At 42.8% G+C, this 26,621-nt stretch overlaps 1 protein-coding gene across 1 annotated transcript in view; it reads left to right on the top strand.

Annotated features, from left to right (window-relative positions):
- DGKG (diacylglycerol kinase gamma) overlaps positions 1 to 19,009 on the top strand; it is a 177,095-nt gene extending 158,086 nt beyond the window's left edge. Inside the window, 5 exon segments of the mRNA XM_033150090.1 lie at positions 2,341 to 2,452; positions 2,455 to 2,538; positions 14,727 to 14,847; positions 16,039 to 16,099; positions 18,221 to 19,009. Of these exon segments, the coding sequence (XP_033005981.1) occupies positions 2,341 to 2,452; positions 2,455 to 2,538; positions 14,727 to 14,847; positions 16,039 to 16,099; positions 18,221 to 18,319 (477 nt within the window). The 3' untranslated portion in view covers positions 18,320 to 19,009.
- Positions 19,010 to 26,621: the final 7,612 nt, after the last annotated feature.

The raw sequence follows: 26,621 nt of genomic DNA, 5'->3' as shown, positions 1-26,621 counted from the left end.
ACAAGGAGGCAATAAAATAGTTCCTAAAGAGGCATTTCAGACACAAGAAGGGTAGATATTGAGGAATAATATACGAAGCCAGAGAAGTTGCCCTTTCCAGCTGCAATGAGGTATGGAAGATGCCCTGCCCTGCAGCTCCATCCCATCCTTAGAATTGGTACCTTTGATTCTTCTTTGGGGTTGCTTCTCTGTGAGCCAGCTGGCCTAGGGGGGGGGAATACAAAGCTTGTCTTTCAATTGAATGGTTGTCTTTGACTATTTTGTTTTAACACAATGCAAAAAGGGATTCATGGCTGAGAACTGAAGTCAGATGTGGAATATACAAAAAGCAAATCTTGCCAGAAGCTTTTGGGGCAATATGCAGTGAGCAGTGCCCAGCTGGTGCTTGGCCTTAGCCCCAGAACCTGTTTTCCATCCCATGGGTGAGTCATGGGACATGGGAAGTAATAAAGACAATAACACTTTTGATGATGTGCGAAGTAACCATCACTCACCCAAATGATCACAATAGGTTACTACACATCCAGGCCTGTTGTTATAACCTCCACACAGGCTTGGGTGCTAACATGTGTTCTGAGACAGAAAAAGGCTATTGATTACATACAGGGATTCTACTTACCCAGCCAAATTATTTCAGCCTTTTTCAGGTTCTGTACTGATGTACAGCAGTACATCAGTGAAATGGCAAAGGCACCTACAGTAGATGTAATGCCCTCATTTCCCACTCTCAGGGCTGCAAAGTGTTAATCTGGTGGCATGGATGCAACAGTTTGCCCTCCCTCTGGCTCCAGGCATCTGTCATGAGCACAGTGAAATGACAGTTTTGTTTTGGAAATTGGCATCAGTTACGGTATAGACTCCTGGAAATAAAGTTGGTTTTTTCCCCAGCTGCAAATGTCTACTTCCAGACTCCCTGCCAACAGCCTGTCAGCTGCCCCGTCTCAAAGAGGCCATTGTACCACACTGGCACAGAGACAGAGCACGGTTAAAGAGGGAAACATTCTCTCTGCCCATTGGATGCTCGCTCCTCTGCTGTGTGAATATATGGCATCTGTATCACGTTCTGTGGCCTGCCAGACCTTTGCTTACCCAGCAGCACAGAGAAGGTTCAATCATAATATTCCCGTGAAAAACAACAGAACCAAGCTTAACTGTTGGCAATCATTGTTCCTTCTGGACTGAAGCAGAGACCCTATTGCTGTTTATCTACCTTGTATTTAGACCAGCTTTTTCAAACATAGCTTTCTGTTGATGTCTGGATCTGTTGCTCCTATGATGACTAGCATTTCTAGCGAGCTTCTTGAGTCAATTAAAAAAACTGTTCAAGCCTCCCTCCCCTTTTATAAAAGGTGGTGGAAGTACATTTTGCTCAACCGTAGGGTATTGTAGGGTCATTCGTCCCTGGAAGTCTCCTTTAAGGCTATGTTGAGAGAGAGAGCATCTGGAAGCAAATGTGTTTGGTGATTTGCCACTCTAACTGTCACAACTTTAAGTGAGGTGAGTTTATCTGTTGTTGAAAGCATTTTAGTTACCTTATCAGAATAATTTTGCCATCGGGCTTTGCCACTTCACCAGCAGAAGCCATACCAAGGAGTATCTTTCATGCATTTTGCATCAGAACACCCAGGCTCCTGCTGCCATTATCTTTGCATAATCTTCAACATTAATTTCTGTAGGTATCTTGCATGGGGCGGCCTTGTAATGTTGCCCATAAGGCTTTTGCAGGTTCAGAATGCTGCCTGGGACTTGCCTCCATGTAGGAAAGGGGAAGTGAGAACATATTCAGCCTGTTTTATGTCAACTGTACGCTACTTAGTTCATGTTTGTTTCTGGGCCCAATTCAAGCTACTGGTTCTCTCCCTTGAAATCCCGCATGGCCTTTATCTTCAGAGAATGCCTCTCTCTACATATGCACAAATACACCTCTCCACTTGTTCTAATCGTTCAGCGAGGCCCCATGCAGGATCGGTCCTTTCAGTAAATGCACAAAAACAGCTGTAAAAAAAGTATGCCGAGTCGTTTTCCTAGCGCCCTTGAGATTTTGGAGTGCACTTCTAAGTCATCGCTCAGCTTTAGGCAGGAGGGGGAATTCAATGCCTTTCTGTTTCAGAAAGCTTTCCACAGCCTTAGAATGATACTCTGGTTGTACATTAATGCTGTGATGTGTTTGATAAAGGTGGCGTTTTATTGGCTCCTTGGCAGTTGGAAGTCACCTTGGATTTTCAGGAAAGTGGGATAGAAGTGTTTAAATAAATACATAACAATGCAGTGCATTAATGCAGGGCATTTTATGCCTCACAATAGCTTCCTTTATCTTTGTTTCCCTCCATTACCTGCCAGTGTGATGGAACAGTTCTGGATCTGAGTAGCACTTCACTGGAAGGTATCGCAGTCCTCAACATTCCCAGCATGTATGGCGGCTCCAATCTCTGGGGGGAGACCAAGAAACAACGCATAACCGGATGAGCAAGAAGGTACCTGAAAAGTTACAATCCTCAGTGGTTACTGATGCCAAGGAGCTCAAGTTCTGTGTTCAAGGTAAGGGCATTTGTTGTTTTGATTGCAATAGGATGAGTGGGTGGGTAGCTACGGACATTTTAAGAGCTGGCCTTCTGCAACTGCTGCTGCCCCATGGGTAATCCATACTCAAAACCTGCCAGTTTTGAAGGGCCAAAAAGATGTGTTGTGTCTCTCAGCTTAGTGAAAGTGATGGGCACGCAGTGCTTTTTTCTTTAAAAATGTTTAGGGTTACTCTCATTTTCCTACTCATATTGAAATGCTGCCCCTCAATGAGGCCAAACTTAAGATTCACAAAATGTTTAGGGGTCAGCGTACCCCCCAGAAAAAAAGCACTGTGGGCATGTATGGATACGCGCTGAGATATTTGCAAGCAACAGTAATGTGCTGAAAACTACCAATAACAGAAATAACCAGAAAACATCACCTCTGTAATGCAAAGATCCCTGCCAATGTAGAATTTGATGGAGGATTGCATTGCTAAACTTTAGTTATGCCCTTATCAAGTCTGTTTACAGACTCCAGTTCTGCTGCCTCTGACTCTTCTTTGTCCTTTGAAATAGAGTATAACAACCAACCTGTAAAAGTGAATGTATGCACTTTTTGCATCTAGTTTGTGTAATGTGCATATCTCCATACTACCATCCAACTATATAACATTTTCAAATTAGGAAAGGTCAGGTCCCTGCTCCCTAGGGGCTTACAATATTGAAATTGACACCAGGTAGACAACAAAGGAAGGGGGGGGAGAGAGAAATAAAGGCAGGGGTAAAATTGATTTGTGTTCATTTTGTGTTGTTCACTTATATCACAACATCCCCATTTAACCTGTCAGCACTCTAAACTAACAAAGGGCATTTCTGGCACATTGTGGCATACATAACATTAGGGTATGTTGAATGAATGAGTCCTTGATGCTTTGATTGATGTCATTAAAGTTGGTGATGATATTGTTGAAGCAGGTGAAGAAACAGAAGAAGCATCCAAATATGTTGCAGTGCTGGGATCCCTGGTCTTTATAACTGCTGAGTTGCCCAGCCTGCTGGTTGGAGCTGGCAACTCTTCTGGCAGAGCTCTTGTGCCTCTAATAGTTGATTGGCATGAAGCTTTATTCTTTTTAATGCTATGATGCTGTGTGGAGAAGATATTTACCTGCCACAAGGGAGACCTGGCACACCCAGAATAAGCTGGCAATTCTAGCGCTGCAGGAGCTGCTTTTCCAGTTTAGTGGGCTGTGTGCGGGCAAAGACAGGGCTTCTCTTCCCTCAGGGACTTCAGCTGATACAGATAAAGATAATTGATCTGGTTTGTGTCCCTCCCCCCCCCTCTTTCTAGCCTAGTAGTTCCTCTCTTGCAAAACTCGTCTCACTCATGCTAATTACCACTTGCTTTGTTTAGGAAACCTTCATGAAATTTACATAACGCTTCCTATGAAATTAAAGCAAAAGCAGGTTACAAGATGGGTAGGTAAGATCCCAGAATGATAAGGAAGGAGGTTTTGTTTTGCCTCTCGTGGCTCAGTAGAAGTTGCTGCAGGATGGTAGCTGTCACTACAGGAGCTCCCAGAGCAGATGCCTTACAGGTCTTTTTATAAAAATTTATTAAGTTTTCAAAATAAGAACATTCAAAATACAACTACACAACAACTACAAAACAATACAAATACAAAAATACAATACAAAAATACACCTAACAAAACAAAAATAAAAAACAAAATTTCATCAAAATATTCTAAACTTATTCAAATCATTTTTAGTGGACTTCCTCACACCCTCTCTTCTGCGTTCATTTCGAATATACTGTAGTAACTTTGTAACTACTTTAAAATCTTCTTTATAACTTATCTACCTCATTGTCTATATCTCCTGGTCATAATCTTATTTTAACAAAAAAAAACACCTTAATTAACAATTCTACCACTTACATCCTATTTTAACCTAACATTTTATTACTATCGCCTATTCTCTCAGCTGATTCCATTCAAATCTCTATTTTTTTGCGTTTCTTTAAATAGTCTTTAAATTTCTTCCACTCTTCTTGCACCTTCTCCTCCCTCTGGTCACAGAGTTTCGCTGTCAGTTCTGCGAGTTCCATATACTCAATCATCTTTATCTGCCATTCTTCAACTGTTGGTAACTCTTCAGTTTTCCAGTTTTTAGCAATCAAAATCCTAGCAGCTGTTGTGGCATACATAAAAAAGGTTCTGTCCTTACTGGGTATCTCATGATTGGTCATGCCCAGCAAAAAGGCCTGGTTTCTTAGAAAAAGTGTTTTTCAACACTTTCTTGAGTTCATTGTAAATTTTCTCCCAGAAGTCCTTTACCTTTGGGCATGTCCACCACATGTGATAGAAGGTATCTTCAACCTGTTTACACTTCCAACATTGATTACTCACATTATGATACATCTTAGCTAATTTTACTGGTGTTAAATACCATCTATACATCATTTTCATCATATTCTCTCTTAATACATTACATGCAGTAAACTTGATACCTTCCCTCCACAGTCTTTCCCAGTCCTCCATCATTATGTTATGACCCACATCTTTAGCCCAATCAATCATCACTGATTTAACCATTTCATCTTTTGTATGCCACTCCAACAATAGTTTATACATTCTGGAAAGATTTTTTGTATTTGGTTCAATTAGTTCAGTTTCCAACTTAGATTTTTCCGTTTGAAAACCTTGTTTTTTATCCACTTTAAAGACCTCATTTATCTGATAATACTGCAACCAGTCGGTCACACCTTCCTTCAACTGCTCGTAACTTCTCAATTTAAAATTCTGACCTTCTTGTTCCAGTATATCAGAATATTTCAGCCACTTTGCAGACATATTGGGTCTTTTATAAGCTTTAGCTTCCACTGGAGACAACCATCTAGGGGTTTTCCTCTCCAACAAATCCTTATTCCGCATCCAAACCTGATACAGGGAATTCCTGATAATGTGATTCTTAAACGCTTTGTGGGCCTTAACTTTGTCATACCAAAGATAAGCATGCCAACCAAAAACATTATCATGACCTTCCAAGTCCAAAACATCTGTATCTTCTAACTTAATCCAGTCTTTCAACCAGCAAAATGCTGCTGCTTCAAAATAAATTCTTAAATCTGGCAGGGAGAGTCCACCTCTTTCTTTAGAATCCGTTAAGATCTTGTATTTAATTCTAGGTTTCTTCCCCTGCCAGATGAATTTCGATAGGTCCTTTTGCCATCTTCTAAAGCAATCCAGCTTATCTATAATCGGGAGTACTTGAAATAGGAACAACATCTTAGGTAAAACGTTCATCTTTATGGCTGCTATCCTGTCCATCAAAGACAATTTTAGTCTTGTCCATATCTCCAAATCTCTTTTAATCTCATTCCATAATTTCTCATAATTATCCTTGAACAAGTTCAGATTCTTCGGTGTCAAGTTCACTCCTAGATATTTTACCTTATTAACAAAACTTAATCCAGTTTGTTCTTGTAATTTCTGTATCTGCAAAGAAGGCGTATTATTTAACTTAAATCCTGCTACTTGTCCAAATGAATCAATTGTCTCTAATGCTTTAGGCACACTGGTTTCAGGATCCTGTAAGGATAATACTAAATCGTTGGCAAAGGCTCTTAGTTTATACTTTCTCTCCCACCCTAATTCCTTTTATTTGCTTCACTGTTCTAATCATGTTCAAAAGGACTTCCAGGACCGTAATGAAGAGTAACAGAGAGATGGGGCACCCTTGTCTTGTTCCTTTTTCAATTCTAATTTCCTTGCATATCACATTATTTACAATAATTTTGGCTTTCTGCTCTTTATAAATGGCATTAATGCCATTCATAAATCTATCTCCAACCTTCATCTTTTCCAAATTCTTTTTCATAAAAGTCCAAGATATATGTCAAAGGCCTTCTCTGTATCTATAAACATCAATGCAGCTTCCGTATTTGTCTTTTTTTCTAGTCTTTCTAGTATACCCACAATATTTCTTGTATTGCTGTTTATATGTCTTCCGGGTAAAAATCCCGCTTGATCCTTGTGTATATACTCCTTCAGCACTCTCTTCAATCTCGTGGCCATGACGTTAGCAAAAATTTTGTAATCCACATTCAAAAGTGATATAGGTTGATAATTCTTCATTAAGGTTTTATCCGAATCTGGTTTCAAAATCAATGTGATATACGCTTCTTTCCATGAATCTGGTGCCCTGTCTCCTTCCAATAAGCCATTGCAAACTTCTTTCAATGGTTCAATCAACCAGTCCTTCAAAGTCTTATAGTACTTTGCTGTTAGTCCATCCGGTCCCGGGGCCTTTCCTAATTGCATTTTATTAATAGCATCTGCCTTATAGGTCATCAAGACAGGCGCATTGTGTCACTGTTCACTAGATTTGCTAGGCCCAAACCACACGTGACAGTGGCAAGCCAAAAACCAGGTCTGAACTGATCAAGTCTAAAGTGGGAGGTGGGATTTAAAGTTCCCAAAAGGTGCACAGCACTGAGAAGAAAGCTGGGTTCAAGTGGCTGCAAAACCTCTCTGTCTCTCAAACTCCTCCTCCTGGTACCACCCACCCTCTGCTCACATCCCATGCTAATTCTCACTCTCGGCTCTCCTCCTCCCACTGGACACACATCCTTTGCCCACGAAGTTTGGAGGAGGAAGAGCTTGAATACATGAAAAAAGATTTCCTGTTTGAAATCCAAACAGGACAGGAGACACTTTTCTCCAAAAGAAGGACGATCACGTTTTTCTAGGGACAGGTGGCAACCCTAGACCACCAGAGACATTTCCAGTCCTATCAGGAGGTAGAGTTTATTGGAATCCAGAAAGTCAATTGAACGATTGGCTGCAATATTTTCAAATTAATCAGAGATGGGCAAAAGATAAACAAAAAGGATTTGAGAAAGAAATTTCAAGATTGGATGAGTACTTAATCCAATCTAAAATTAAACATATTTCCAAATTATATGATTTGCTCCTAGAATGGGAGGTAAAGGGGGAGCAAGTGAAGACAGTGATGGTAAAGTGGGCCCAGGATTTAGGGGAAAATATTATGATGAGCCAATGGGAACGGCTGTGGAAAAGAGATATCAAATTTATGGCATGCTATAATTTAAGAGAGAATGTAATGAAAATGCAATATAGATGGTACCTGACCCCGGTTAGACTGGCAAAAATGTATAAAAACTGTAGTGATGTCTGTTGGAGATGCAACAACGGAGCAGGAACCTTTCTACACATGTGGTGGGAGTACAAAGAGATAGTGGGATTCCAGGGAAATATTTATAACGAATTGAAAAAGATGTTTAGATTCTCATTTTTAAAAAAACCTAGAATCCTTTCTCCTAGGTATCATGTCAGAGGAAATAAAAAGAACGGTCAGACCAATATTCATGTATGCGACTATGGCAGCAAGGTTATTAATTGCCAAAAATTGGAAAAGCAGCAGCGTCCCCTCGACTTCCGGCCCGGGGGTAGGAGCCCCGCTACCACACAGCGGGGCTCCGCTAAACCGCGGGTCGAGCGTCCCGCGGCATGGGCTCTCCAGCGAGCCCGCTATGGCGCTGAACCCTTCTCCCATTCCCCCTGTAAAGGGGGAGAGGGAGTGAAAGGACAACGGCGCCGGGCTGTGGAGGCATGCCCCAACCGGGCCGGTGAAGCGGCCGCCGCCGCCTGCAATGAGCGAGATCGTTCTACCTGACTCAGAAGGAAAAAGAAGAAACCCGCAGGCCGTGAGTACTGCAATAATTGGATTTAAATTTTTGGACATTTGGCGCTCCGTGAGGTACGTTAAAAAGGAAGCCCGTTCCTCCCTTTGTTTGAAGAAGAAATAACTGTTTCTGACTGTGACTGCTGCTGCAGCAGTGGATATAAAGTTTCGAATTTGACAAGTGAGACTGGTTGAACCCCTTTTAGGGGAGTTAAGTTGGTGGAAATATTTCTTCTTGAAGTTGTTGGAGTGCAATCCTTTCACCCTGACTCCAGGGAAAATGGCTGCGGAAACTTATGACTAAGATGGAAAAATACTGAAACTTGATACCCTATGCCCACTTCTACCATGTTGGGTTTCGTTTTTAAGCTGGCTTTAGACTCTGGACTGACTCACGAACAAAGGATTATTCTTTTGAACTTAGAATTGCTAAATCAGAAATTATACCTATTGAACCAGGATGTCAAAGAAAAGTTATATCCCACAGGAAAGACTCTTGAGAATTTTGTTAAACTGGAAGAAAACCTTGGCAGGGAACTTAAGGAAATCTTTGAAGTGCAAAGAACAATGTCCATGCAACTCCGAGAAGATGAAAAATCCTGTTGGGGTGAGAGACCCAGGATTAGAAGGCAACTTATATCCAATTTCTGGGGTGAGAGCCCGGAAATGATGGGAAGAAGATTTGTGTATCTACGATTAGAAGATGAATGGAACTTTGAAATGGAGATGCTGGAAGGTGATGATTTGTGTATCCTGATGCTCCCTGTAAGGACTTTTATGGACTACGTCTGGAACTGTGGATTTACAAGAAAAGAGGACATTCTGGACAATGGTGTTGGTGTAAGATGGAGAAATGTCTGGGGGGAAACCCCGAGATGGCGAAGGAAATGGTCAGAAAAGGGATAGGGTGAAATATTTAAAATATAACTAGGATGGTTTATTATGGTACCCTGAAGTCGGTGTGTTAAGATTTTAAGATTTTGAACTAGTGAAGAGATATGTTAATCTTTTTATTAGCAGCAGTTTAAGTGAAATAAGATGTATGATGTTAGTTAAGAAGTAATAGAGTTCGAAGTAAAATTAATATTAAGAATTTTGTTTAGATATTTTTTTTTGGATGATTTAAATTTTAAAGATGAGAAGTTATTAAAGTAAATTAGAAGTGGAACCAAAGGAGAGAAACGGGGGAAGTCACCTAGTACAGATTCAAAGATTATTATTATTTTTTCTAAACAAGAAAAAGAATTATTGGTGTTTTATTGGTGGTTTGTATTTGTTTTTTATTATGTCTTGACTGTTGTGTTTGTGTTGTTGTATGTGTCTTGTTGTTCTTTGTTTTGAATAAAACCAATAAATTTCTTATAAAAAAAAGGAAACAGCAGCGTCCCAACTAAAACAGACTGGCTATCTAAAATGATGGAATACTTCCATATTGTCGAATTAACAGGGAGGATAAGAGGAGATATGGTACAAAAAGTGACTAAGGAGTGGGCTATCTTTAAGGAATACATCAAAATCTATGTGGAAAATGAGAATTTTTGACAGATACTGAGTGAATCCAGAAAATGATTAGAGTGAAAGGAGAGTAAAGTTAAGATGATAGAAGAAGAGATCAAAGAAATAATGAAATGCATTTAAGCTAGTTGGAAAAATAAAGTAGCGTAACAAGAACGGCTGGATGTCAAGTCACTTGGTGGGTGTCCATGTGGGGTAGGTGTGTAGGTATGTTGATATGTATAGTATAGGTAGGTACTATATATGTAGGTATGTTTTATGGTATGAAAATAAGGTAGTGTGTTGTGTATATGTATTGTGTAAATGTAAATGTATGCGTTTTATATGTTAATAAATAAATAAATAAAGGAATCCAGAAAGTCAAGATGAAGCGCTGAGGATCATTTTTCAAAACTGAGTAGCAAGTGGGAGTGTAGAGCTACAACTTTACATCAACCAAGCTCAGCAGCAACTATAGGTACAAATATAGAAAAGAAGTGGGCAGTGCAATCTTAAGCATGTCTCCTCAGAAGTATTCCCCAGAATTCAATAGGACTTAACTTCCAGGTCAGTGTCGTCGTGCGGCCATAGTTACTTATTTTTTACTGTCATGTTGAGAGCCAGCCTGGCACTCCTCCTCAGGTCCTGATTGCCTTCCAAGATTGCTCAGCAAGGCAGAGGCTGAAAAGGGTGGCATGAGGCCAGCTAGAGCTTGTGGACGTGGCAGGGCACACCTGATAATTAGCCAGCCCTCCTAGTGACAGTCGACCATGCAGCATTCAAAGAGCTGTAATTAACAGATCTAAATAATCTTTTAATGTAAGCAACACGGCTGGCTTCCAGCTGTTGAGCGCGAAGATGTCTCTTGAGAAAGGACACAACAGGGCATGGACAAAGAGGGAAAGATGCAATAAGAATAAGGACACATTGACTATCTAGTCCCCACCCGCTATGGAACCTGTTCGGAAAACACAATCGCCATTTCTGCTAAAGAAACAGCCAGATGCAGCTTGACTTGTTGGGATGATGAATCATTTCAATCTGCTAGTCTTACAAGCAACTTTTCTGCAGCGTGCTTCATCTCTGCTGCCAGTACACAGTGCTCCAGATTGTCCCACTTAATCTGTGGGTGGATGGGTGGATCTTGCTCCTGGACTAAGATTGAGCTAAATCAGGGGTAGCCAATGTTGTGTCTTCCGGATACTGCTGAACTACAGCTCCCATCTCTCTGGACCATTAGCCATACTGGCTGGGGCCTGATGGGAAGTGGAGTCCAACAAGATTTCCCCCATTCCCCCCCCCCATGTTTTTAGTCATTCCTCCCTATCATCAACATAAATGCATGGATTTCAGGATGAGGGAGTTAGTTACTCATGCCACACTTTAAAATCAGCATTTTCCAGGGCAGTTATTTTTATGTTTGTCTTTAACCTGAATTTCATTAGAGGTTGCATATTTAATTTCCTTCTACCCATGCTGGTCTCCTCTGAGTCTGAGTCTTTACAGAAAATGGATCTTGTAGGTTAATTAAATATTAAAGGGCTTCAGCTAATAACGATGCTGGCGCAGCAGGGCAGGGCTGAGCTGCTGGAAATGAAAAGGAGGCTCGGATTCATGGACCCACAACCACCGGTTTCTCTGAAATGCCCTTTTGGTGAGAGTGCCTGGCTGAAAATAAGAAAAAGACCTATCTATGTACACGTGGGAGAAAGCGGAAAGCATTGGGAAGGAGCCTGGCATAGCAGGTGTTACTTAGGCATGGCAGAGTGACTAAGAGGATGCTTTAATACAGCTACAATACAAGCAGAGGAAAGGAAGTTACAGAGGTGGGGAAACAACGCTCTCTCTAGAATATTCCATGGTGACTAATGCAAGAGAATTTTCTGAGCGGAGAGGACTGAAGCAGAATCAGAGGCAGCAATTTCTGCAGACGTTTGCTGCACAATCCTCAAAGCAAGCCTTTGGGCATCACCCTCATTTGAAAGAGCGAATGGCACCTTTTCAAATTACTTTTTCAAACTGGAGGTAATTGTTTGAAGTATGCAACTTCTGCTTGAAGAATGCAAGCAGAAGCTGGCAACTGAAGGTGTGCAGGCCATATTCAGCCCACCTGGCTTTCCCCCCCTCCACAAGTTTCCCCCTTCTTCACCTCCTGGAATGATTGGTTCACAGGTGAGTTGGCACACAGCAGCCTTGTGAGCTTCCATGCTGCCTTTACGTTGCCTGCACAGGTAATAATGGATAGCTAACCTAAAAACAAGCACTATCCAGCATATCGGGATAAGGTTTGCAGGGTTGATTCTGAGGAATGTCAATTATTGCTTTTTGGAGCAGCTACTTCTGCAGTACACAAAAACACAGATTATTTATAAACTAGGCTTGAGTCTCAAAAAGGAATTGACTTAACAGCGCAGCTTTGCATGATCTGCTATTAGTCTGATCTTCAGACCTTTGTCAGCAAACACCTCCTTCTTGCCCAAGTTAGCATGTTACAGCAGAGCCCTTTGAGGTTTGAGCTGCAAGTAGCTTCGATCCACAGCTTAATTACGTTTCTTGTGTCCTGGAAGAAGAAGAAGAAGAAGAAGAAGAAGAAGAAGAAGAAGAAGAAGAAGAAGAAGAAGAAGAAGAAGAAGAACAGAGAAAAACATTATTGACTGTGTAGACTGTGCCATATTTCAGAGATGGAACATATTAGTCCAAAGGGCTCCACTGAGCAAAGGAAGGAAATTAAGGCTGTGGGATAGTCTGAGGCCACCGATGCCAATTTCTCGAGGCCTTTCAAGCCAGGCTTAGCTTTGGAGAATTAAAAATGCTGGTTCGCGGCAATGCAGAAGGAAATGACTCTTACTATTAGGACTGCAGGTGCATCCTTGGCATGGACAAATGGTTGGGTGTGAAGTAGGCAAAAGCCTCCAGTTTGCTCCGCTTTCACATTTGTTTCTCCTTGTCTGCTATTCATTGTTAATCTAGGACATGCTTTTTTCCCTGCACAGAAAAGGAAACAAAAAAATAGACCACACACACGCGCAGCTGAGCTTAGGCAACAGGATTTGCCAAACAAACACCAAAACAGGACAGGGCAAGGCCCAGCTATTTATCATTAGCTGCCTCATTATTTCAGTGCCTGGAAGAAATGTTATACCCTTGAGCCAAAAGGCATCTTAAGATATTTGTGTGATGTGCAACAAATGAGCAACCATCGGTAGCACTTTTGGGCAGCACAATCTACGAGTGTGTCACCCTGTGCTACCCCATGCACAGTTGATGCTCCTGCCAAGATGGTAAAGGGTCTGGAAACCAAGCCTTATGAGCAACAGTTGAAGGAGTTAGGTATGTTCAGCCTGGTAAAGAGGAGCCTGAGAGGAGATACGATAGCCATCTTCAAATATCTAAAGAGCTGTCACAGGGAGGATGGTGCAAAGTTGTTTTCTCCTGCTCTGGAGGATAGGACTCGAACCAATGGATTCAAGTTACAAGAAAGGAGATTCCGACTAAACATCAGGAAGAGCTTTCTGACAGTAAGAGCTGCTCAACAGTGGAACAAACTCCCATGAGAAATGAGAGGTGGTGAACTTCATTGGAGCTTTTTAAGGAGAGGTTGGATGGCCGTTTGCCATGGGTGCTTTAATTGAGATTTCTGCGTTGCAGGGGGGTTGGCCATGATGTCCTTTGGGATCCCTCCAATTCTATGATTCCTTTTAGTTTGTATTGGATCAAGACATCTTCCTCCAAGGAAGGGCTTCTGTTTCAGGGATATCATGTTTCTCAAGCCCTTGAAACATTTCCCCAGAAAATATGATTCTTTTCCTAGCTAGATCATTGTGATCTGGAGTGGTACAGTGGTACCTCGCTAGATGAATGCCTCGTTAGACGAAAAACTCGCTAGACGAAAGGCATTCGCTAGCGAAAGGCTGACTCGCAAGACGAATTTTCCTATGGGCTTGCCTCGCAAGACGAAAAATTTTTGCGATTTTTTTTCTTTTTTTGTCAAACCGCTCTTCCCCCGTTGGTGCTTCGCAAGACGAAATTTTCGCTATACGACAGCACTCACAGAACGAATTAATTTCGTCTTGCGAGGCACCACTGTATTAGTAATGTGGTGGCATAAGAGTTGCATGCACCAATAGATGGTGCCTGTAATATCATGAGTGGTGAGTGGCATGGCTCGTGCCACAACACCTGTCCCATATTGTGACCTTAACACTGGTGAGGTCTTCCAGGTGAGGACCCACATAAGAGCAGAAACTAACTCATCTCAAGGCAAAGCAAAATGCAGAGAAACTCCTTGACAGTTTAGTGCTCTTTTCCAGCTCTGAATTAATATCCCTGCTTTACCTGAGAATTCAGTTGCAAGGTGAGCATAGGAAGGTGCTATTTGACTGGACTATGTATTCTATGGTTTAACCTGAAACTTATTGAAACAAAAGTGTATCATACACCAAAATGCTCAAGAGGGTGAATTCTGTGACACACAGAAAGTCTCCCAGAATTACAAAACGCGCACCCCAAGTAAATTCCTCACACCCCCTTTTGTTATTATTTTTCACTCTTTTCTGTATGCTCTTAAACTTTTCCATGGAAATTGCTGCCAAATTTGGCTGGCTTGTGCCCATATTAAATAGTTTTTAAAGGTACCACACGTAAGTTGCATGTATATATCCATCTGAAGCTTGAGAGGTGCTCTTTCAGATGGCACTGGCCTCAATTTTTTCCATCTTAGCTACTTCAAGAAATATTGAGCTGCATACAGCACAGAGTAAAACACACACAACACCTCAAAGGAGATGATTTGAGGAGACTTTTTGTATGTGACTAAGCTCATCTTCTTGAGCATTTTTGTGTATGATAGTGTATCTGTTGCAATAAGTTTGAAGTTGATGTTCTAGACATTGCCTTCAGACCACATTTTCTGCTCCTAAGTGCTTCTCTTGCTCACTCCTCCCACCCTTTGCGCTATGCTCATGGAAGGCAAAGCCCATGCTTGTATTTGTTTTATTCACACATTACCCTTTCTCTCATTAGATCTCAGCGATCAACTCCTGGAAGTTGTGGGCCTTGAAGGGGCGATGGAGATGGGGCAGATCTATACTGGACTGAAAAGTGCTGGCAAGAGGCTAGCTCAGTGTTCCTCCGTTACCATCAGGTACTGACCACCCCAGGGTCTTGGTCCTTGCATCCTGCTTTTGCCCAAGTCTACTGAGAGCTCTGGGTGGTGTTCAAAGCATGAAATCACAGTACAGGCAGGAAAGCATCACGTGGGGAGTGGGGGAGAGCAGAGACTGACATCTGTTTTTTGTTGTTGGCTCAAATTGATGTCTTGTTGGGCCTAAGCCACGCATAACATTGTAGAGCTGAGGAAGCTATGGCACCCATAAAATGCAGCACTCTGTACTATAGAAGGATGGACTAAAGTTCTGTTGGGAGGGCCAAGAAGTATTTCCACCTCCTAATTAGTCCTGGGTAAGGAGATTGATAGGCAAAGGAAGCAGCAGACTGGCTGTAGAGGTGGTAGGCAGCCATGCCTACTGGACAGTCCAAGGCGATCAACGCACCTTTGGTCACTGCAGCTCTTAATGCTCCTCCTGACAGCAACTGGGACTATAACCTGCTTGTGAGTAAGGGCTACTGACTGCCTATTCGTACGTATGAGAAACAGAAAAGGCATGTGGCATAGGCAACCATGTCTAAGAGGTAGGGAAGCTGAGAGGACCAGGGGAGCATAGTTGGGTTGAGTGACAATCTCCTTCCAGGACCTTTGACATCTGGTTGAAGGCAGCAGGAAGGAGAAAGTTAAGGGTTCCTTTGGGCAGGTTGTAAGAGGCTTCAAGCTGGTCTGTGAGAGACTTAAGCGAAGAAGAAGGTACCTTGCATTCCTCTCCCTTGACCTCTGTTGCAGGTCCTTGTTGCAATCCTCTCTGTTATTTTTAATACTAAGTTCCAATTTTCTAGCCTTCTAGTGGTGCATTTGAAAATGAGATGGCAAAAGTCCTAAATGGGCAAAAATATAGAGGTGTGTTTGAGATTAGAACAAAAATCATTTGCACACAAGGAGTGTTCTAGGAAAACAGGTAGCAGGTTCACATATAAGGTGAATGACATTTAAGAGGTGGATCTGAAATACAGAAATTGACTGTGGTCTTCCTTGCACTCCTCAACAGATTGCTGAGCCATCTCCATTGTGAGTAATAGAACGGAGGGCTAGACCACCTTGTTTTTCTCCCTCTTTGCCAAAAATATTTGTTATTATCAGCTAGCAACAAGATGCAGTTTCTGCCCCGGCTTATCTGCTTCAGTCTTGTTAACTTTTTCACTGTGTGTTGTTTGTGGGTTCCAGGACAACCAAGCTTTTGCCCATGCAAGTGGATGGAGAGCCCTGGATGCAGCCACCTTGCACAGTGAGTAGTTGCATGTCATGAAAGGGATCTGGGATATGCAAGCGTAGCTCATCTGTCAGTGCTAGAAGCTATGGAAGATTGATTTCTAGAGCAGGAGTGACCAATGTGATGCCCTGCAGATGTTGTTGGATTACAGCTTCATCCCTGGCCATTGGTCATGCTAGCATGGGGCTGATGAGAACACCTTGAGAACACCATGTTGGCTGTCCCTCTTCTGGAGAATGAACTGCAGGTGAGACCCAGATCTCAGTTGTGGATCCTGGAAAGGGGCTACATTTCAAATAAGCTTTTATTTCACATGGAAACAATGAAGCAAAATAACTATAATATCCTAGCAAATAGCCCTCTTACAATTTTAGAAGAAGGAAGCATGATTTTCCTGTCTCCTTTGATGTCATATTCTCAAACCCTTTCTCAGCAATGACAATCACATTTGTATTCCTAATGGAAAATCAAAGGGGAAAGAGGGAGAGACCTATGGTAGTTGTACACTGCTGCAACATTATGGACATTGCTGTATCTTCTATGTCTCCACACCATTGTACACCATCTGAAGATCAAAGGAGGATGTGTTAGACATGTAAAAAAGACAGATTGTCCTCTGTTATTTGTGAATGAGTAGAACAGAATGTTGCAATGAACAATTTAAAGCTGAAAATAAAGGACCTTAAGATTCATGTGTTCATACAAATGTCACCAGTGGTCAGGAAATAACATTAGGAACATTTTTCTCATTGGTCATTTAAAACCTTGTATAGTGCTTTTTCTGTTCCTTAAGTTTCCCTACGGGAGTTGAAACCCTTTGACAGATAAGCGTTGGTTGTAACTGTATACTGGTGGTGGTATAAAAATCTTCCCAAAAGCAATTGTGCTGAGCACCTGGAGGCATCTAGGGATCCAGTTCCTTTTTCCGTGTGATGCTGGATACCAGCCCCCATCCTTCATATTGCATTGAGGCTTTATCCTTGTGGCAGATGACTTGTCAGACAGGAAATGCTTATGTGGCTTCCTGAGAGCCTGCCTGCCGCCCCTGAACCATCCCAGGGGCTTGTCCTGCCTCCACATCCACCCAGAGGTCTTATGGTCTTATCACAGTGCTGCCTCCAGTTTGATTGGTATTCTGATAAGCAGCCTTGCTCATGTTGCATAAGGAACTGGGCAGACCTGTCCTTCCTTTCCCTGCTTCCTGATGCAACAGGGGTGGGGGTGGAACTTGTGAGCAGTGCCTCTCTTGACGGTGGCTTGATCGGGTCACAGGAGGGCACTCTGGCACCCCATACATTTAAAGCAGTCTTATACAACAACATCTGGATGACCACAGGCTCCTCATCCTGCTTCCATCCATGAAAGGGAAAGCACTGTTGCAGTTTAAAAGGGCTGCTGGATAAAATCAGACACATGTTCAAGTGCAGATGTGGCCTACTGGAACTGCCCAGTTCTCAATGGGATACTGTCCCTGCTCCCCACACACCCACACACAATACACAGCAAGGTGCCCACTGGGTCACTTATCCAAGGCATCTTCACTTGGTTGCAAGTGGTCAAAAGCCAGGTGCAAAATACGCTTGGCTAATTTCGAACACTGCTTATACCACTTAATCCTGGGAGCTGCAATTCATTAAGGAAGCTTCAGAGACCCCTATTCCACTCACAGAGCTACAAGTCCAAAAGTTCCTTGGGATGCGGGATGATTGATAAACCACTCTGAGAATTATGGGTCTCTGAGGGAAATAACAACTCTCACTGCCCTTAACAAACTACAGCTCCCCTGATTCTTGGGGGGGGGGCACATAAGGTGATATAATACTGCTTTAAAGGTATAGGGCAGAATGTCTTAGGGTCAACCCCTGGCATCTCCAGTCAGAACTAGGAAAGGCCACTGCCTGAAATTCCAGAGAGCTGCTGCCAGTCAGCATGAAAAGTACTAAGCCAGGTGGACCTGCATTGCAAGAGGTTGGACTAGAAAACCTTTGGGGTCCCTTCCATCTCTACAATTCGATGGTTCTGTGACCAGTGGGTCAGATTTAGCATACGGCAGCTTCCTATGCTCCTTGAGCTCTTGGCATAATGGCTGTGCAGAAACAGCAATGTTCTAATCCCAATGCTATTTCTTCCGTTCAGATTAAAATCACCCACAAAAGCCAAGTGCCGATGTTACTGGGACCTCCCCAAAAGAGCAGCTTCTTCTTCCTGAGGAGGAGGAACCGAACTCGAGACTAATCTGCAACTAAGCAAAAGGACAATCTTCAGAAGCAGCAGTTCTCCATTCCAGTGGCAGTCAACCGCACAGGGGGAAAGCCTATGGAAAGAAACCTTCATCTCTTCAGATCTCCTGGCTTCTGAATCTGCTTCGGAAACATCAGTCTGGAGGCAGCATTATGAACTCTTAGTGGAAAATAACAGGGTTGGCATTCGGCAGCCGAACTGAAATAGCGGTGGGGTTTGTATATACATGCACACATAGCCACATTCTCTAAATATCACTGGCAGGGATAACACTAACATTGATGGTTCAGGGGGATTTTTCTCCTCCGCAGCACCACAGTCTAAGGAGGAGAAACTCTCAAAACTGCTCTGGTTGGACTGTGGCGAGAATTGGGACTGTTCTGAGGAGAGCTGTTCTAGGCAGCCATGAATTGCACAGCCCTGTCTGAAAGCAAACAAACAGACATGGAAAACGGCATGTCTGACGTAGCCCTGCAGATGGGATGTGGGATCTTTTCCATTTATTCGGACTCTTTAGAACCCCAGAAGCTGCTGTTAAAACACCAAACTTGGCAAAGAAACCAAGCTTCACTTATTTATTTTTTTAAAGGTATGTCAGAAGACTTTTGGCATCTCGCTGTGCTGCCCTCTTGGGTCACCAAATCCTACACATGATAAGAAATTTTCTTTTGTTTATTTTTTTCCCTTAGCTTAGGTGGGGGAAAACACTGGGGGAGGTCAGAAGGGAAAAGAGGAGGGGACATTATTATCCACCCCCACCCCCAAACTCTTACAACAGCAGTGTCTTTTGCTAGCTTGGTTCTAATTTTATTTATTTTTTTTAAGCAGAAGCTGGTTAGGCGTTCCATTTCAGAGGCTTATGAATGCAGAAAGCAGAGATTGCCAAGTGAGGAAACCAGAAAGAGAGAAGTTGACAATAAAAAAGGCAGGAGCCTTTTTTGGCAGTAGAAAGCAAACTCAGGGTACTTTAAATGTATGAATAACAAGTCAGTTTGGTCTATGACGACGATGACAACCTCACCAACTTGGGGATCCTTTCAGCTTAGATGTAGGCCATGCTTCTCTCTGTTAATATTTTTGTATTTTCCTTTCAGTTCTGGACACTTTTCTTTTCTTCATTCTGACCACATCTGTCACATGTGAACATGTTTTTAAGTTTTCTCTGGCAGCAGCACTGATTGAGAGCTCCGCCAGAACTCACTCTCGCCATGGGACTGACTTTAGTCCAGTGGCAAAAATTGCAAATCAAGTGCTGGATGTGTTACAACGGCCTAAACATGCGGCAAGGATTGAACCCCAAATCCAAGAGCTTACTCCATGGTTGGCATTTGAATGTCATTAAAGGCCAGCTTGGTCCCATGATGAAGTGTAAGCCTACACAGAGGTCTTCCTAAAGAGCTAATATTCCCCCCCCCGGTGTATTTGTTCCTGTAACAGAACAGCACAGAAGAGAACTCTGAAAAACTCACAAAGAGGAGATATTAAAATGGCTCTATGTTTCAATATGAATTGAATACCCAGGTTAGCTGCTATTCTTCCATGCTCTAACTCTTTTAACTGCATAGACTGTGAGTCAAATTTTGAATTGTCCAAAAGCAAAACATGGCAGTCAAGCCACATTGGGTTTGGATCCACCAGTAGCCCATGCCACCTTGGTGCAATTCCTATTTTTTCTTCAAGAGAGGAATCCATGAACAGCTTGAATAGCCTGTAACATAACTCCTCTTCAAAGCAGACCTGTCATTGGCAAATGGGCCTATGAAAGAGTGTTTTATTACATCATCAAAGGAAAAGAGTCTGAGCCAGACGATGTTCTTAATGTAACCTCCTTCTGTGTGAGATAGCTTTGCAGGATTTGTTTGGGTGGCTCTTTGCCCTGGTTTGAAGCTGCTCAGGGTCAGCAAGTATGTCTCATTCACATTTAACCGCAGAAGAATAAGGAAGTGTTAACTGACTCTCTTGTTGGCTGACAGGACCACGTGGAAGGCTCGCCTCTGCATATCTGAAAGAAAGGAATGCAATCTTTGATTTATCCTTTGAAAGTAGAAAAAGCTAATGGCACAGTTCCAACTATTATGCCTATTTTTTTACTGCTTAAATAATGAGGAAGGGTGTTCTCAGCTCATGTAGTTCTTTCTAGATGAAGTCACTTGGCTTCACCTAGAACAAACCCTGCCTAACACTCTCAATAAGCTAGGAAATCTGGTGGAGACCTTGGCATCCATGACAACATGACTGTATTTTCATAGATAACTGCGTTGCAGTCACGAACCCACAGACAGTGTTACATTTGGGACCCATTCAGATGATAGCATTTATCTGAGCAAGAAGCAAAAGGTAGAACAAACTGTGGTGGCTGTGCAGATTTCTTCTTACAGCTGGAAATTGAGGGATCTCCCCAAAAGAGGAATATTTTGGCTTTGTGGTCTCAGGATGATTAAGCCGTATTTACTGCGTTACCTCTTTAGGGCTGCATGACAGCTGCTTCCACAGAGGGACCATTTACACTCAACAACCGAAGTCTTCATGCACTGCTTATTTTTGTGGGGCAGAAGATACCCTATTGACTACCAGCTACATTATCCTACCTGCTTCCCCTTCTCCATTTCCTTCCTGCTCAACTCACCTGTCTCTGAATGTTTTTGCATCACAATATCTTCAACTCTTTTCTCTTATTCTGCTTCTTTTGGGAGGGGGGTTGGTTCAATGCTGCAAATATAGATTGTTCTCTCTTTTCTCAAATATAATTATCTTCTGCCATTGAATTGATATTTGGCTTGGTTTGGTTTGGGTTTAATTGACTGTAAAGCAAAGAACAAAGGAAAATAATTTCTCCAGAAGCCAGCAGCTAGAAGCTCGGGATTCTTGAGTTGCCAAGGAGAAAAACAACACAGCACAAATTCTGTCCCCCTTGGGGATTTCCATGCAGTTGCAACCAGATCTTAGCCCACTTTATCAATCTGGTGCAAAAGTAAAGAAGAGGCAAGTGTTAAGTACTAGGCTTTTCTGTCTCCCCCAATCTGGTACCCTCCAGATACTCTGGACTGTAACTGGCCGTTGTCCTGACCACCATCCCTGACCATTGTCCATGCTAAGCTATAGTCCAAAATACATGGAGAGCACCAACTTGGGGAAGACTGAAGTAGATTCTTAACAATAAAGGTAGTAAGATACTAACCGAGAAAACTAAAGGCAATGCGCCAGGATTCAGTACATTGAAAATATTAGTTTCTCACTCTCTGAAATATGAGGACATGCCTATGCTACAAATTTAAGCTGGGTTGCTGATGAGTCCCTTCCTCAGGGAACTATCATTCCATGAAGAGGACCAGTAGCAGAATTCTCAGGCCCCTAACAAAAACTATAATTCTTATCTTTTGTTGGGGGAAAGTAATAACAATTAAACTGGCATAAAGCACAACTATGAAACTGGCGTTTGTAGACATGCTGTGGGTGATTTGATTCAGGACTAGCAAGCTGGCTTACTGAGGAACTAAATATCTTGTTTCTTATAGGACTGTTCAACTGATAAAATTGCACTGGTTTAATTATAACTAAATCCACCTTCTGACAAAGATTACTTGTATCTGGACTTGAAATAATTCTGGAAAACCATCAGTGGCTCAATTGTTAAAATGGAGCAGGAAAACAATCACAGAAGGAAGGAGTCATAGCTGTCAACTTTTCCCTTTTCTTGCGAGGAATCCTATTCAGAATAAGGGAATTTCCCTTTTAAAAAAGGGGGGAAAGTTGACAGCTATGGAAGGAGTCTATATAATCAGTAAATAAATGTTCAAAAAAAATCTTTAACCAGACAGGCAGTGTAGAAGTAGCTGAGATTTGCAAAGAAAAGAAATCAAGAGCTCAGAATGAGTTATGGGCAACCAAAGCCACATTAAAAATGAACAAATTCTCTTAAGGAAAGCAGCTGGGCTAAATTCATATCTTAAAATCAGATATTAAGAAAGTTGGTGGAGATTAGGTAAGAATAGGAAATAGATTCTCTTCCAGACTAGCAAAATGAGATTCTGAGGGTCCTAGAGAAAATGACAATTGAATGGTTGAGGGTACAAGAATACCTAATTGTATTTGCCAGATTTCATGCCTAAGTACTCACTAACACTTATCAGTTGTTCAGCTTTAAACAACTGACTGATTGCCACAATTATTATGGGCCAAATAGTGCTTTGCTGTCAGGTGCGACTGAGGCTTTGCTACATTTCTGAAATGTCAAAGCATCACAGAAATGCTTGGTGATTAAGAAGGAAGTAGGAAGGTGCTGTACTTTCAGGGGGGAAATAGCAAAGTTAGCTCCAATGGCATGGGAAGACAGCAACCTTGCTGAAGCTAATACATCTAATTTTAGATGCCTTTAGAAAATATAACAATGAACTGGGTTGCATGTAATGTAACCCTAAGTCAAACCATGCCTTAGCCTGAACACACAAGCATGAGGGCTCCTGGAGAGGAGATTACAGCAGCTCCACTCCTCTCATGGTCCTCCTGCTGCTGAACTAAACCATAGTTTGGCTGAGAGTGTCCTTTGAATCCCAGGCTCATGGTTTGTCTCCTCCAGACAAACCACAAACTGTAAACACAAGAACAATATTCAGTTGCCCCTCATGTTTAGTCTGGAGTGACACAAACCACAAACCTGGGATTGGATGAAAGTAAGCCGAACCATAGCTAAGCTCATGGCAGTACAGGAGGAGGAGTTACAAAGGGGCCACCGTCTCCTCTGGGAACTTGCACATTCACACTAAGCCACTGTTGACAGCTTCACTTAATATTAATCAGGGCAGCCAAAAACAAAGTAGCATTTTTAGTGTTTCCCATTCAGTAACAAAAATAATAAACATCATCTAAAAACCACAATGTACAATATACCAGCCAGGCTAGACATCACCTCTTATTTGATACCATAATACAAATAAATTTAAAAAGGATATCCTGGATATCACTGGAAACATTCTGGAGAGCAGGCCACAAGAGGCATGAAATGACACGCTGCCTGATGTTTACTTGGAAGTAAGTCCTACTGGAATCAATAAGACTTACTCCCACCTAAACATACACAGGATGCAGATGACAACCCAATCCTAAATCTGGTGCACTTAATGTGAAAATGAACATTTATGATCAGGCTGCTCTGGGACAGTAGGCAAGCCAAGAAAAAGATTTAGATGGCTATAAAATAATAATATTGTCCAATTCCTATAGGGTTAGAGAAAGGTTGCTGAGATGGCTTATAAAAAAGGGTTAAGAAACAATGCATTGTTTGCCCTCCAAAAATCCACCCTCCCATACAGGGAAAGAAAAATAGCCAGAGGGCAGACATTGAATGAAGGAGAGATACTTAAACAGCAGAAGTGGTTGCAGAGTATCAGAGCAGCTTTAAAACCCAAATGATCTGGCCACACTCAAGAATCCCATAATTTAAAATAATCCTTGCCTTCCAGCCAGTGCCAAGTATAACTTGGCAAATTGAAGGCTTTAACATGCTCTTTTATTAGTACACAGCTCTAGAGGCATCTCAGCAGTAAGCAGTAAGCTACCGTATATACTTGAGTATAAGCCTAGTTTTTCAGCACATTTTTTGTGCTGAAAAAGCTGCCCTCGGCTTATACTCGAGCGAGGCGGGCGGTGGGGGCGACGAGAAAGAAGCCCTTTCTCTCCGCTCATGCCTCCACCCGCTCTCCCCAGTCAACTATTCCTTAAGAAGTGTACAAGAACGGCGGTTCTTTACTCTCCCCAGGCAGCTTGTTCCATTCCTGAACTGCTCGCATAAATGCAAACTTGGCAAAGGAGGAAGAGGAAGGAGCAGCCCAAAGGGCTGCTTTTGGGCTGCTCGTTCCTCCTCCTCCTCCACAGCGGCAAAGGTGAACCGGCTTATACTTGAGTCAATAAGCTTTCCCAGGTTTTTGTAGGAAAATTAGGTGCCTCGGTTTATATTCGGGTCGGCTTATACTCGGGTATATACGGTACAGACATTTGCACCAATGAACAAAACATGAACTAGCAGAACCTTGCAGCGTAGTTTAAGTAGGGGTAGCAGCGAGGCTTTGGTAATCAGAACAATCTGGGATAGTGTCATTTTCTGTCATTCCCCCCCCAAAAAAAGCCTATTAGTGGATAGAGCAATGTTGGTGAACAAAACAATCTGCAGTGTCCACTCATCCCCTCTGCGGCCCCAAGAAACAGGTTGCTCTTTTTTTATGGAAAGGAAGCTGAAGATGAAAGATAAGACAAGCCTGGCAACCCACAGCTTCCAGTGTGCACTCTGCAAACCTCAAAGGACTTGCTCCGTGGTGGCACCCCAGTTTCTGAATGCCTTCCCTAAAGAGGTATACCTGGCGCCTCCTTTACAATCCTTCTGGTACTAGGTTAAGGCTACAGCCCGTACCCCATTTATATGCTAGTAAACCTCATTGAATCCAATGAGGGACTTATTTCTGTTCTGAGTAAACATGGTGAAGATTGCAGCCTAAAAGAATCCCTTGGAAGGTTTCCTTCATTGGAGGTATTTAAGCGGAGGTTGGATTGTCATCTGTCGCTGATGCTTTAGTTGAGATTCCCGCATTGCAGGGGGTTGGACTGGGTCATTGTTTCCCAACCTTGGGTCTCCGTCTCCAGCTGTTTTCTGGCTACAGTTCCCATCATCCCTGACCACTGGTTTTGCTAGCTAGGGATGATGGGAGTTGTAGTCCAAAAACAGCTGGAGACCCGAGGTTGGGAAACACTGGACTAGATGACCCTCGAGGGCCCTTCAAATTCTACGATTCTATGGTTTTTAGTTACCCAGGCATTTAATGTGTTTTGCATTATTTAGCTGCTGTCATTTTCTATGGCTGCTATTGTTGGTGTTTTATTGTATAGCAGTAAAGGTAAAGGGATCCCTGACCATTAGGTCCAGTCGTGTCCGACTCTGGGGTTGCGGCGCTCATCTCACATTCCTGGCTGAGGGAGCCGGCGTACAGCTTCCGGGTCATGTGGCCAGAGCAGCGCACGGAAACGCCGCTTACCTTCCCGCTGGAGCGGTACCTATTTATCTACTTGCACTTTGACGTGCTTTCGAACTGCTAGGTTGGCAGGTGTATCGCATTAGGTATTAATTCGTTATCTGTTGCATACCACTCTGGTCTCCATTTTGAAGAGGGGTTATACAGTATAAAAATGCTTTGAAATAAATAAAATACGCCTTTAAATCTCCCAGCGTGGCAAGAGACATCCTGCCTGTTCTCTTGCCAACTCTGTCATCTGCTCCTCCCCTTCATTCTGTGAGGCATACCTGGCGCTCTGATCAATTACAGGAAGCAGGGGAGAGGGTGGATGAAAGAGCTAGGAGGGAACAGGCAGAAGGAGCAATAGCTGGCTTACCTCCTCCTGCAGCACTTGGAAGTTGAAAGGGGGTTGAATATTCCACACTCCATATCTGGCAGCCCCACCTGCCTCATATAGAACCATTTGATTTTCTTTTTCCTGTGCTTAGATCTAAGTCAGATATGGGGAATGTGTGACCCACTGGCACTTGGAGTCCAGCTGCTATCAGCTCCAGCCAGCATGGCCATGGCCAGGGATGAAGGGAATTGCAGTTCAGCCGGGTGGCGCTGTGGTCTAAACCACAAAGATGAGCGCCGCAACCCCAGAGTCGTCTGCGACTGGACCTAACAGTCAGGGGTACCTTTACCTTTACCTTTAAGATCCCTAAGCACGCACGTGCCACATTCATAAGCTGGTCTTTCACTTATTTTTTGCCTCACAAAGGCAAATTTAGTATATGGAATCATCCTTAGTGTGAGAGGGCTTGGGACAGGGTTTTTTCTTCCTTCTCCATTTCATTCTTTCTCCATTTACTAGAACTGTTAACCGTTGGAAATTCTGGCTCGTATCAGAATGGCAACTCTTTGTATGCTTACTGTGGTTTATTCCTGAACTGCAATCTCTTTTTCAGGGCGGGGTTATGCCTTTTAGCACTCGCATGGTAGGCAGAAATGGGTCTGGTAGAGTGGTCTCCATCACTGCATCTCTATGCTGCAAAGGAGTGTACCCATTAGACTTCTGCCTCTCTCCTGCAGGAGGCAACAACCTGTCCTGTTCACTCTGCAGGCCTGAGGGAGCTGAGGCAGAAGCAGCAGGAGCCCAGTTTGGCTTTTGCATTGTCAAGAGAGCAACTGATGTGAATTCCAGCTGTGGGGTTTTGATTCCAGGTGATGACTCATTAGCCCAGCTTGATCTCCAGCCCAGGCAGAGTATACAGGCTGACAGCCAGACAAAGCAGCGTTTATTTGTGAATGTC

This window comes from Lacerta agilis, chromosome 5 (assembly GCF_009819535.1).
Source record: "Lacerta agilis isolate rLacAgi1 chromosome 5, rLacAgi1.pri, whole genome shotgun sequence".
Lineage (NCBI taxonomy): Eukaryota > Metazoa > Chordata > Lepidosauria > Squamata > Lacertidae > Lacerta > Lacerta agilis.
Note: the sequence above shows the minus strand (reverse complement) of the source record. Positions and strands in the feature narration are given on the sequence as shown.